The sequence below is a fragment of the Phoenix dactylifera genome, chromosome 7, assembly GCF_051530095.1.
Source record: "Phoenix dactylifera cultivar Ajwa chromosome 7, Ajwa_hap1_PhDact_Kaust_v1.1, whole genome shotgun sequence".
NCBI classification, from domain to species: Eukaryota; Viridiplantae; Streptophyta; class Magnoliopsida; order Arecales; family Arecaceae; genus Phoenix; species Phoenix dactylifera.
In genome coordinates, this window is record NC_143196.1 from 20,473,098 (window position 1) to 20,486,974 (window position 13,877).

General features: G+C 40.6%; 1 protein-coding gene across 1 annotated transcript in view; it reads left to right on the plus strand.

Moving 5' to 3' along the window:
- Window positions 1-12,095, plus strand: part of LOC103719837 (glycoprotein 3-alpha-L-fucosyltransferase FUT11-like) — a 74,560-nt gene extending 62,465 nt beyond the window's left edge. Inside the window, exons 6-7 of the mRNA XM_039118463.3 lie at window positions 5,124-5,351; window positions 11,439-12,095. Coding sequence (XP_038974391.1) covers window positions 5,124-5,351; window positions 11,439-11,694 — 484 coding nt within the window. The 3' untranslated portion in view covers window positions 11,695-12,095. The remainder of the gene's footprint in view (window positions 1-5,123; window positions 5,352-11,438) is intronic.
- The last annotated feature ends 1,782 nt before the right edge of the window (window positions 12,096-13,877 follow it).

The window sequence follows — 13,877 nt, forward strand, 5'->3', positions numbered from 1 at the left end:
TGCATATATAAAAACAGATTTCATAAATTGTACAGTCATATTTCACGGATTTCAGAGCGTATAACATGATTTTCAAATAAAAGTTAACATATCCGACCCATTTTACTAAATACAAAACATATTTCAAAATTTAATCCAGTAATAATTATTTTACCAAATAATTTAGAAAAATGCACTTTGAAGCATTAAGTTACTTACCTCTTCTCGCTTAATCCCTACTTCAGATAGGCGGATCAGGTTCGCTTGTTTAAATTTAATTAATTTCTTGTTAATTTCAGAACTAAGCAAAATCCAAAAAGAATACTATTGGACACGGTCCAACAGGGCCCAGAGTTGGCCCATAATGGGCATGGCCCGATAGGGCCCATATCGGACACGGCCCAATGGGCCCGCATAGACCCAGCTAAATAGGGCCCCCAAGGTTGGCTTCTAATTGGTTCATTTATGCAATAAAAATTTATTGCAGGGACTAATACTTAATTACAGGGTACTGTTCTATAATAAAACTTGAGTAAAGGGACCAAACAAATATATTTGAGGGCCTTTATGTAATAAATCTTTCTTATAGGGATCAAACATAATTTACAGAAGGTTCTTTTATGCAATAATATACTATCAAGGGCTTAACTGTAAAATTGCATTTATTGGCCAAACGGGTTTGGGTTTCGGGTTCCGGGCTTCGGGTCTAAACTGAGTTTCGGGTCTGAACTGGATTCTGGGTTTCGGGTTTTCTTCTCTTTTTTTTGTTTCGGGTTTCGGGTTCGAACCGGGCCCAAGTCGGGCCCGCAGTGAATAGGGCCCGTGAACAGGGCCCTTCTTCTTCCCCAAACCCCCACGAATAGGGAAAGAAGAAGAAGAGGAAGGAGGGACCGGCTGGGGGGGGGTCAGCCTAGGCGGCCGGGAGCTGTTGCCCGGTCGACGGCCGGCCGACTGCAGTAGCGGCCGGCGGCTGCTGCAGCGACGGGCGTCGAAGGAAAACCGAATGATCTCAGTTTGGGGCCAAAGCAAAGGAAGGAAATCAAGCATGTTATTTGGCATGGAATCAAGGGCAAAAGAGGAGGGAAGCTCACCGGCGGTCGACGGAGGTGGCGGATCTCGGCCGAGGGAGGCTCGGTCCGATGTCAAGCGGCGGCGGCGATGGCACTTTCCGAAGAGGAAGGAGATCTCGAAACAGGGGAGGCTTGAGTGGTGGTGGTGGTTGGCCGAGGCAGCTCACCGGCAACTTGGGAAGTGGAAGGAGAGGAAGAGGAGAGGGAGGAGAGGAAGAAAAGGGGACTCGGCGGTGGCCCTAGGGAAGGAGAGATGGGGGTTTTATCTCCCCATCATAACGGCCCTCCGCCGCGAAAATCGCGGCGGTCGAGCGCGATCCGCGGCCGTGATCGGCCGTGGTGTGACCGGAGGGGGGGTGCCGCGGGATGCCCGCGGCGCCCTTGCCCCATTTGTCCCCGGAGGAGCCGGAGAGGATCGCAATCGCGATCCTCTATTCCGGTCCTCCCAAAAATAGGAACGGGGCTGCAGCCCCATATCTCATAGAAGGGCTGCTGTCCTTCATTTCAGCTGGAAAATTCTCCAAGTCAGCTTCCAACCAACTTCAAGGTGAATTTGATTGCACGCCATCATGGTTTTTATCATATTGTGTTGGTGTTATTTGGTCTGAATTAGACAGCCTTTGATTATAATTTTCCCGTTAGTGATTCGTAAATCATCATGAATTAGCTAAAATGGGAAGATTAATATTTTTTGAGATTAAAAGGGCTGCAAAATATCTCTTAGAAACCCACGAGACCTTTGGAGTACATAACTTATTTAAGAAACAATAGGGACATCAATGATTTTTTAGCTATTCAGCGATTTCCATTTTGGTATGTTCTTAGGTTTGTTCCCCTTTACTAAATTAGGGCATTATTGCCTAAGTACCTATGCTTTAATCGTGTACCGCAATCATTCGCAAAAGTCCCATAAATATAGCCACCATTTGTATGGTTCAAAATATGATGTTACTACAATACCATCTATATTAGCATTTGTATCTATACTTTAATTAACAACTAAACTAAAATGCATTGTCACCAAAGAAAAGAGCAAACTAAAATGCTTTGACATGTATAAAGAAATCCATTGTAATGCTAATGAATAGGGGCAAATTGGTGTTTCCATTGGTTAGCAATCTTGATGTTCATGCATAGTTATATTAAGTAAACGCTAGATGTGGTCATTAATAGAGAAATAATTTATCATTAGCATACAAGTCTATTAGTCCTAAGGCAAGGCATTAATGTTGGTTCCACAAATAATCATTCTACTTATCTGTTTTAAAATAATTATTTCTCTAATAAATAATTTAAAATCTCAACCAAACCATAACATAGAAGTAGGTTGATGGGACCATCATTAATGGAAGGAATGGAAATATCAAATTAGAAATCAAATATAACATATCCTAATGTATATTAAAAATCTAAAATCAAAAGGGAGAACTTCCAAGAAAAACAAGTGCAACAAATACTTGGTGAAGCACCAAGGAAACACTTTAATGTGGTGCTTTGAGGCTTTGATCTTTGAGTTTTGGCAATCAATCTATATGAACTTAAGTGTGAAGAACCCAAACCGGGGTGATGAAGAAACTAGTGTATGATAGAGGGAGAGGAAATTTGATATAGGAAGAGGAACTCTATTTGAAGAAAGTTCTGAATATACAGAAGCAAGTATTAATGCCCCAGTAACAGTACCCATCTCGGTCTGGTCTGGGTTCATAACTTCATATAATATCAGTATGGGGCGGGATAGATTGAGATGGATAGGAATGACCATTAACAATGAGAATGAAGAGCAAAATTGTCCCTATCAAGCCATCCCGTGTTAGGACAATTGTCCCAATCTGTGCCAGCCAATGTCACCTAGGACGATCGGGATGCCCCATTAGCAAATTGGTGTCCTGAGGGTGTTCGGGGAACCATTCTCTTGCTAGAACGGTGTCGTACTGGCAGGATGTGCTAGGATGCACAGGGATATAGATCCTTGGAGAGAAGTTTCTTGTCCAAATATTCACAATTTCTTGAAAGAGGAGACTATATAGAGATCTAGTTTAATGCCTAAACCACATCCCACATAGCCACACACATTCATTTTGCTAGAATCATTATTTGGGGATTGTTTTTTAATCAAGCTCGAGTTCTGCCCCGTACCATGAAAAGAAATAAATGGTTGTTGCAAGGAATGGGATATGGGGTTGTGAGGGCTAGTATAGTGGGTGGGGTTGGTGGTTTTATTATGTATTGAATCTATTGTAGTGTTTCTTCTTTCCAAACTGAATGGCTCATGCCATCTAAGTTTGCGAAACTACATGAGGTGAGGGGAGCAACATTTGGAAAAGGCTCAAGTATTAGTTGGGCCACCTACGGAAACCAAGGAGCATGTCCATATAAATATGTGGAATTTTGGGGGTAAGAGGCCCTGAGGTGCTTAGCTCTGCCCTTTATTGTTATTTGCACAATGTTTCTAAATGACATAGACTATATAAAGGGCATTCTAGTGCACAAGGCTCCTGCCACTATAGGGTCTGGGGGAGTGTTAGATGTATACAGCCTTATCCAATATTTGGAGAGATTGTTTCTGTGTTTTGAACCCATAAAACCCAAATCACAAATGGAGCAAACTCACCATTGTGACAAGGCTTGCCCTCTTGAGCAACATATATTGTAGTTCCATAAAAAGCAAACCCGTTAAGGTCTGTGTTACCTATATATTTGCATCTAGCTCCTAAAATCCATATTAGATAAATTTGAGTCGAAGACGTGTTAGACGCTTGGATGCTCACAAAAGTTTTTTGGTTGCATCTTTTGGAAATTGATTGAGAGTTGGGACTTTTCCAACAATGAATTTGATACAATATAATAACATTAAAATGTACCTCTTGTTCTTTTCAAGGATTGATAATGGGTGTACATAGTAAAGTAAATTTACAAAATATCATTCCAAGTTTGTCGGCTAATCAGAAAGTTTTAAAGAGAAATATATATATTGGATGGCCTTAACAAATGATATCATTTAAATTTTTTTTTTTTATACAATGTTTAAACATATAGATTTTAGTCAAAATTATTTTCCTGCATATCTGTATATATTTTCGTTTTCCTCTTGCTGTGTCAAAAATATGGACACCTGTTCGAATCTGGTTCTCATTTACGTGCTCATGTAACATTGATTAAGGATTGTCAGTTCACAGGATGGCCTGTTAGATTATTATTCTTTATGTGTATCTCATGCTGAATTCCTCCACTGCCGATTGGAAGGCACCTTTGTCCATGCCTTGATATAAGTGTGTGCTTGCCTTTCATCATGGTATGAACACGAGGAATGGCTTGTTGGGAATAGTTTTGAGTCCATCATTCGTTGCTTTAAAGAACAATGACATCTCCAATTCTCCTTATAATGGATTACCAAATACTATAGATGTTCATTCATTCTGCTGCACTGGATGCTTCTCCAACAGAAGAAACTTTGGATCGTAGTCATGTGATCTAGTATAGAGACTCACCTTATCCCACACCAGGAAGTCCCAATTGAGGATTCACTTGCCATTATTACACCTCATAGTGGATGTTATGTACCACCCGTGCCTTCCTGATACTGAAATAGGGTACCTACCATGCTGGCTGCACCATGTATTGGTACTGATGCCATCCTGTAGTGCTAATCTAGCAGCAACCTTGGTTCCAATTACAATTTTCGTGAGGATAAAATCAAACAAATAATGCCAACTGTTTACAGTCCATTTGGTTCTTTTTGTCTTTTCAGTATAAGAAATGCTTCATAAAAGTTTTTGGATTGCTTTCTGTTATCATTCCTGACTTCTTAGAATAAGCCAATATACCAAACATCTGCTGTTTAGACAAGAGCCATCAGTTTAGCAGTAGATCTGGAACTCTCAACTTGAATTGCTCCCACCTTCTGGAAACTTTGTTTCTTCTGGAACTCTTGTGGTTTCCATGATTGCTGATAAAATCTTGTGAGAATTTGAGGGATTGGAGAGAAATATTGTAATGTTGTGTGGTAGCATTTTTTATGTTTTGCATGTTTATCAACCTAGTCACACTGTTGAATAGATTGGGGTCTTCTTGCAGGTGGAAATATGAGGGCCCATCCGATTCTTTCAAGGCCCTTGTGGACATGGCAGCAGTACATTCATCTTGTCGTCTTTGCATACATCTGGCAACAAAGATCCAAAAATTAGAGGAGAAGAGTGCTAGATTTCTGAATCGACCTTGTAATTGCACCAGCAGTACAGGAACTGTATACCATTTGTTTGTGAGAGAAAGAGGACGTTTTTATTTGGAGAGCATTTACCTCAGGTACCCTCTCTCTCTCTCTCTCTCTCTCTCTCTCTCTCTGTGTGTGTGTGTGTGTGGGTTGTGTGTGTTGAAAATAATTATGGGAACACTGCCAATAATTTTATGGACATGATTGAAAAGTTACCTGATGCAGGTGCATGAACGTCAGACAACTTGCATGCAATTTTCAGAGTATTAAATGGCCGAATTTAGAAAAGTTATTAACATAAAGGTTTCAGGTCTCTTTCTCTTCTTTCCAACAAGCCTAAGAACATTAAAATCCGAGTTATGGTTGGAAAGTTATAGGTATTTCAAGAGGCAGGTGTCTTTTGACCTTTTAAATTCCCTAAGAGAATTTAGTTGGTTTTGATGTCTTTTATTGTGTGAGTTATCCATATTAAGGTAACTTTTGACCTTTCATTTTCTTTTGTCTTTTCATGTTACCCATGACTTGCCTATAAATAGTCATCACTTGTAATGAGAAGGCATCCAAGTATTTGAATGAAAGTTATCTTCCTCCTTGCACAAGAAATTTATCTTGTCTTTTCTCCCACTTCCATTGGATTGCAAATTGATCCAAGCGGTATCAAGTGGTATCAGAGCCCGGGTTATCATCTCTTGACGTTTCGAGAGGAATCCTATCGCATTTCTCGTGGTGGTGTTGACGCAAGCTTCAACCAACCATGGCAAGCCGAGGCAACCAAAGTCTCTCGTAGAGAGCGAGATCTTCGCGACATAGAGAATGATGAGTTGCGGCGGCAAGTCCAAAATCTTACCGAAAGGTTGGCTCGTTATGAGCAAAACCCGAGTGAAGAGGAGGGCGGCACCACTGAAGAAGATCGCAACACCTTCCGTGACCAAAGTTTACGTCGTGGTAGGAGGAGCAACTCTTCATCTCACCAACATCGTCATCAATTTCGATTTCCAGACATCAGGGTAGACATTCCTGAGTTTGAAGGAAAAATGCAACCCGACATCTTTCTAGATTGGCTTAACACCGTTGAGCGGATCTTTGACTACAAAGAGGTCCCCGATGAGCTTAAAGTGAAGATTGTAGCCATCAAGCTTCGAAAGCATGCATCAATATGGTGGGAGCGCCTCAAGTTGCAAAGAGCAAAGGAGGGCAAAATCAAGATTTGTACTTGGGAGAAAATGAAGAAAGAGCTTCGCAAAAAGTACCTTCCCGAAAATTACCTTCAAGATGCATTTCTCACTATGTATCAATTCACTCAAGGGATGCGAACCGTGGAGTACACTGAAGAGTTCGACAATCTTATGGTTCGTTGTGGTGTAGCAGAGGCCGAAAAGCAAACAATAGCTCGTTACCTTAGCGGATTGAGGCGTGACATCCATGATATGGTACACCTCCATTCTTTTATTTCTCTTAATGATGTTATTAAACTTGCTACTAAGGTGGAACGCCAACTTCAACAACGGCGAGAAAAGGGTTTAACAAATGCTCCTGGAGGCCGAAATTTCAAGCGTGAGGGCATTCCTAACTGGGGGAGTGCATCGCAATCTCATTCATCTTCTACATCTAAGCCAACCACGATGGTGAAAAAAGATGCTTCATCTTCTTCTCGGCCAACATCATCTCGACCTCAATGTTTCAAGTGTTCTGGCTATGGGCACATTGCTTCTGAGTGTCCAAATAGAAGAGTGGTTTCTCTTGCCGAAGAAGGTGATAGTGAAGAAATGAGTCAGATTCTATCTATGATGAAATTGAAGGAGACATCACATATAGTGATCATGGTGAAGCTCTTGTGGTCCGTCGAACCCTGAATTCAATACGAAGCGAAGATGATCAGATGTGGCTCCGGCACAACATCTTTCATACTCGATGTACGGCTCATGGCAAAATTTGCAATGTTATTATCGATGGAGGAAGTTGCGAGAATTGCGTCTCAATGGAGATGGTGGAAAAGTTAAAACTCAAGACAAAACCTCACCACCACCCATATTCTCTTTCTTGGCTCAAGAAAGGAAATGAGGTAAAAATTTTCCAACGTTGCCTTGTTCAATTTTCAATTGGGAAAAATTACCGTGATGAAATATGGTGTGACGTGGTTCCTATGGATGCTTGCCATTTACTTTTGGGGAGGCCATGGTTATTTGATAGAAGGGTTGTTCATGATGGATACAAAAATACTTATGCATTCTTGAAGGATGGTGTCAAAATAACCCTTGGGCCTTCAAAAATGGACAACACATCCAAACCCATTAAGGGAGAGGAAAGTACCTTCTTGTCCATGGCAGAGTTTGAAGTTGAAATTCGAGAAGCCTCCCAAGCATATGCTCTTATAGTGGTGGAATCTAATCCGGAGGGCAATTTATTGCCACCCAAGATTACTTCTTTTTTGCAGGAATTCCGAGATGTGACTCCCGATGAAATTCCTTCTGGTCTTCCACCAATGAGAGAAATTCAACATTGCATTGATCTTATGCCAGGTGCAACTTTACCAAACAAGGCGGCATATAGAATGAGTCCCAAGGAGCATGAAGAATTGCAAAGACAAGTGAACGAGTTGGTGGCCAAAGGCTTGGTACGTGAAAGCATGAGTCCATGTGCGGTTCCTGCCTTGTCCCCAAAAAGGATGGAACATGGCGCATGTGTATTGATAGCCGAGCTATTAACAAGATCACCATCAAATACCGTTTTCCTATCCCTCGGCTAGACGACATGTTAGATCAACTTGCCGGCGCTTGCATCTTCTCCAAGCTTGATCTTCGAAGTGGCTATCATCAAATTTGCATGAGACCGGGTGACGAATGGAAGACGGCATTCAAGACAAGAGATGGACTATATGAATGGCTTGTGATGCCATTTGGGCTCTCTAATGCACCAAGCACATTCATGCGCCTCATGAATCAAATCTTCAAGCCTTATATAGGTAAATTTGTCGTTGTTTACTTTGACGACATTTTGGTCTATAGCAGGGATCAAGATCAACACTTGGAGCATCTTAGACAAATTTTTATGATGTTGCGAAAAGAGAAGCTCTATGTCAACCTTCGCAAATGCGACTTCTTGACCGATAGCCTAATATTTTTGGGTTATATGGTCACCGCCAACGGCATCAAAGTTGATCCTAAGAAGATTGAAGCTATCTCTAGTTGGCCGGTACCTCGTACCATTCACGAGATCCGGAGCTTTCATGGGTTGGCCACATTTTATCGAAGATTTATACGACATTTTAGTTCTATTATGGCCCCCATCACAAATTGTTTGAAAGGAGGATCCTATCAATGGACTATGGAGGCTCAAGAAAGTTTTGAGAAGCTTAAGGTATTAATGACAACGGCCCCTATCCTTGCCTTGCCAGATTTTGAAAAAAATTTCGAGGTGGATTGTGATGCCTCTAATGTGGGCATTGGCGCAGTGCTTAGTCAAGGACGCCCTATTTCCTTCTTTAGTGCCAAACTTGGAGATGGGCGAAAGAACTATTCAACATATGATAAAGAATTTTATGCTATTGTTGAGGCTCTTCGTCATTGGTGGCACTATCTTGTGACTAAGGAATTTATTCTCTACTCCGATCATGAAGCCTTGCGATTCCTCAATACTCAACACAAGCTTAGTGCAAGGCATGCCAAGTGGATTGAATTTTTGCAATCTTTTACCTTCACCATCCGTCATAAAGCCGGAAGTCTCAATCAAGTTGCGGATGCTCTTAGTCGAAGACATGCTTTGTTGTCAACCTTGGAGATTAAGGTAATCAGTTTTGATTTCATCAAAGATCTCTATTCTAATGATGATTATTTTGGTGAGATTTGGGCTCGATGCAGTGATGCTCCTCATGAAGATTATTCAATTCAAGAAGGTTACTTATTTAAAGGTAACCAATTATGTATTCCTAATTGCTCTCTTCGCCAAGCAATCATCAAAGAAGCCCATAATGGAGGACTTGGAGGACACTTTGGCCGAGACAAGACTTTAATCCTTGTCAAAGAAAATTTCTTTTGGCCGAAGATGAGAAAGGATGTAGAGAGACATGTCAACTTATGTCGAACATGCCATATTGCCAAAAGCCGAGCTCAAAACACCGGCCTTTATACTCCTCTTCCTATACCTCAAGCTCCATGGGAGGATGTAAGTATTGATTTCGTTCTTGGTCTTCCTCGCACTCAACGTGGAAACGATTCGGTCATGGTGGTTGTTGATCGATTATCTAAAATGGCACATTTTGTACCTTGCGAGAAGACCTATGATGCATCTAAAATTGCTGATCTTTATTTTCGAGAGATTGTCAAATTTCATGGCATTCCAAAGACTTTCACTTTGAACCGAGATCCAAAATTTGTAGGACACTGGGCGAAATTGGGCACCAAACTTCAGTTCAGTTCTTCTCATCATCCACAAACCGATGGTCAAACGGAAGTGGTGAATCGAAGCCTTGGCAATCTTATTCGAAGTTATTTGGGCAATAACAAGAAGCAATGGGACTTAATTCTTCCTCAAGCGGAGTTTGCATACAACCGCTCAAGTAGTTCTACTACCGGTGCTAGTCCTTTTGAGATCGTCTATGGGTGCAATTCTAATGGCCCCCTTGATCTAGCTCCCCTTTCTGATGATGTTCGATTTAGCGGTGATGCAGAAGCAAGAGCTAATGAAATCAAAAAGATGCATGAGCAAGTTCGATCCAAGATTGAGAAGAGCAATCAAAAGTTTAAGGAGAGAGCTGAAAAGTATCGACGCTCGGCATCATTTAAAGAAGGCGACCTTGTATGGATTCATCTTCGTAAAGAACGATTCCCCCATGGAAGATATAGCAAATTACAAGATCGTGCCGATGGACCATTTCGAGTTCTTAAGCGTATTGGAGAAAATGCCTATCAAATTGAACTTCCTGGTGACTATGGAGTTTCTGCTACCTTCAATATTTCTGATCTAATTCCATATCATGATAAAGAAGAGGCATTGGACAACTCGAAGACGAGTTGAGCTTCAACCGGGGGAGTATGATGCAGGTGCATGAACGTCAGACAACTTGCATACAATTTTCAGAGTATTAAATGGCCGAATTTAGAAAAGTTATTAACATAAAGGTTTCAGGTCTCTTTCTCTTCTTTCCAACAAGCCTAAGAACATTAAAATCCGAGTTATGGTTGGAAAGTTATAGGTATTTCAAGAGGCAGGTGTCTTTTGACCTTTTAAATTCCCTAAGCGAATTTATTTGGTTTTGATGTCTTTTATTGTGTGAGTTACCCATATTAAGGTGACTTTTGACCTTTCATTTTCTTTTGTCTTTTCATGTTACCCATGACTTGCCTATAAATAGTCATGAATTGTAATAAGAAGGCATCCAAGTATTTGAATGAAAGTTATCTTCCTCTTTGCACAAGAAATTTATCTTGTCTTTTCTCCCACTTCCATTGGATTGCAAATTGATCCAAGCGGTATCATTACCCATTCGGAACACATGGAGAACCACCACCCAAGGTTCACAAGTTAAAGCTCCTTCCAGAAGAAGATGAGTGCAATATGTTTTGGTCTTGATTTTTATGCTGGTCGCATGACTTCTACTGGCTTGGAGAATGGGCCACTCATCCCAAAGGGAATGACAATGGGGTATTGTCACCATGGTCAATTGGCTAATTCATGGTTTTAAATAATGGTTAGTATGATGTTATAACAGCTGTTGCAATGGTTTTGTGGAGAGTCCATTACATTTTATGAGCTAATAATGCGAACAAAAGTAATAACCTTTATGTGTCTGTTATTCCTTTATAAAGATTGATGAAAATCATGGAAGTTATTTTGTCAGCAGTAACATTTAAATTCAAATCATTATTCCAACTCACGAAAAATGATTTTTCATTGGAAAATACTTCAGGCCATTATGTGCACTAGAAAATTCCCATTTAAGCTAGAGCTCAAACAAATTACTACTGTTGTAACTATTAATGACCACAGATGGTTTCCCTAGGGTTCCATCAAAATGGACTTAGGGGTCATTGAAACATTGGGTAAGCAGTTTGAGGTCACAAGTTTCCATTTTCTCAATTATGTTTTTCGATCATTCATTGACTGGTAGTCAACAGGCAACCTGGGACTCAACCAAGTTTCCATTTTTTAATTTTATCGTTTCTTTTTGACAATTTTGGCAGATCTGGCAAGTTAACTTTAGGAGCATTGGAGTCTGCAGTACTATCAAAGTTCAGATCACTGAACCACACACCCATATGGAAGAATGAAAGACCAGAAAGTATAAGAGGAAATGATGAATTGAGAATATACAGAATGTACCCAGTTGGCATCACTCAGAGACAAGCACTTTACACTTTCAGATTTAATGATGATGCTGATCTCGAGAGATATATCAAAAGCAACCCCTGTGCTAAACTTGAAGTTATATTTGTATAGCAAAGGAATGGTCATTGTGCTAATACTACTTTACTCAAGCTTGGCCATTTCAATATTATTTATTAGACCCCACTGTAATTATCTTTGGCTGATTTGATTGATAGCCTCTTCAATTGTTATTTGGATGTCTGCAGAAGTCAACCAAATCTAATGATATATTAGAGGGTCATTCCTATCAGTTAGGAAGGCATGCTTGGATCCATTGTGATGCATTTATTCCTATGCATTTGTAACATCGATCTTTATGGGTGTTGTTTTTTTTTTTGCTCTTTGGTAAGATCTTTATGAGTGTTGTTTGATTAACTTAAAGATATACTATGTATGGCAACACTCATCAACTAGGACGGCATGCTTGGTTCCATTTTAATTCATTATATATCTCATAAGTTATGATCTCCCAATGTGGAATTTACATGGAAGCTTTATTTATGCGATAAGCTGAAGCGTACGTTTCAGTCCCTTTAACCAAAGGTTCTAATGCCACAATGTTTTCATTACAAATGTTTGATTGCCTCAACTGTCTTCTGTTTCTGTCGTCAAATATTGTGCATACCTCTGGTGATTGTAAATCTTGGCACAATAATAAGGTCGGGGAATGATATGCTTCGTTTTTTGCTTTAAGGAGATGCCCTTGGCGGTGCCCCATGTTAGTAATGAACCTATTCATAGGTGAAATATGCTCCATCGTGATCCGGAAGTTATGGGTTTAAAATGGAAAAACAATCACTTCATACGTATGAAAATGGAAGGTTTTAATGAAAAACTAAACCAAAAAAAAAAAGGTTTACAGGAAGTGGTGGGGCTTATTTATTCCTGCTCCTTGATGGACAGTGCGAATGCTTGAGCTTGCTTACACAACTTACGAGACCCAGTTAGTTTGGTTAGAGGGAGGCGAGGTGCAGGGACTTGGATTAATATCAGAGCTTTATACACTTTACATCCATGTCTTGTTAGCACCTGGGATTCGATAGGCACTCTACAGGAATTTTATTGCTCTGACATAACAAGAGGAGGCAATCAAACATCTCAGACTTGCTGATATTGCTACAAACATGTTACATAAGCAAAGCTTGAAGGTTTCCTTCCCCCTTTGAGTCCAGATACTCTACAGCATACGTTTTGCACTGTAGGGTACTGTGAATGCTTGGATAACCGTTGGGATGAGGAGGATTGAGAGATTATGTGACAGCCCTTCATTTCCATGATGAGCAAACGGTGGCTATTTGAGTACCTACAATTCTCTGCAATGCATAGAGGATCCGGAGTCAGGTTTTCTATGTATCAGCTGTTGCTGACACTGGTGTAAATTTGAGCACTATTAGGGCATGGGTTACTATCTTGTGTACAAGAAAAAGCAATGGATGACTTTATTGATTTTGCATATAGCTTGCATGATTTCTTTTCCTAAGAAAAGAAAAAAGGAAAAACTCAAACGACCTGCTTGTTGATAGAGCACATGACTAATTTATGATGCCGCTGGTTTTAGCTTGGCAGGAGATTGATAAGGAAACAGATTTATATCTCGGCAAGCACAGATTGAACCCCCCAGCAGAAAAGAGGAGTAACGGTTCCCTCCCCATTAGAGGAGATTGACAAGAAAGTTGCATTCAAACCTGGTACTCCTACACTTATGCTCCTTTGGGGCTTCAAAATAACTCTAATTTACTACTTTATCTTGGGTCGGATGGTACAACCCCTTGGCGCTTTAGAAAAGAGGCAGGGTTCAATTGAGAATGGTTTTGACCCTGTTTTAGACCCAAGTATTAAGTCCCAGTTCCACAAGCAGTGGCTTGGTGCGCCTCGGAACCTAGGCTCTGACCTTGGTGGGATGGGATTGGTATAGTATATTGTGCAAGAAATAACCCCTCCTAATCTCTTATCCGAAAGAGGGAAGCGAGGGATAAACAAACTTGGTTTAGCTCAAGCTAACCTGGTATAAGTCCGGCATGGACTTTGATGGATTCTTGACTTGGACCATTTTTTGGTCCATTACTATTTGAGCCATACCAGCTTACCCGGCTTGGCTCTTGTTGCCTCCCTCTATGTCAGCATACCTGCTTGAATGAAACATCTAATGAATTGCAGATTACAGTATGCAATCATAAAATTTGCACATCCAATATGCTTAACATTGTTCTCAGTGGCCTTCAATGCATTCAAAGACCAAAGCTGTAGGCACTTAG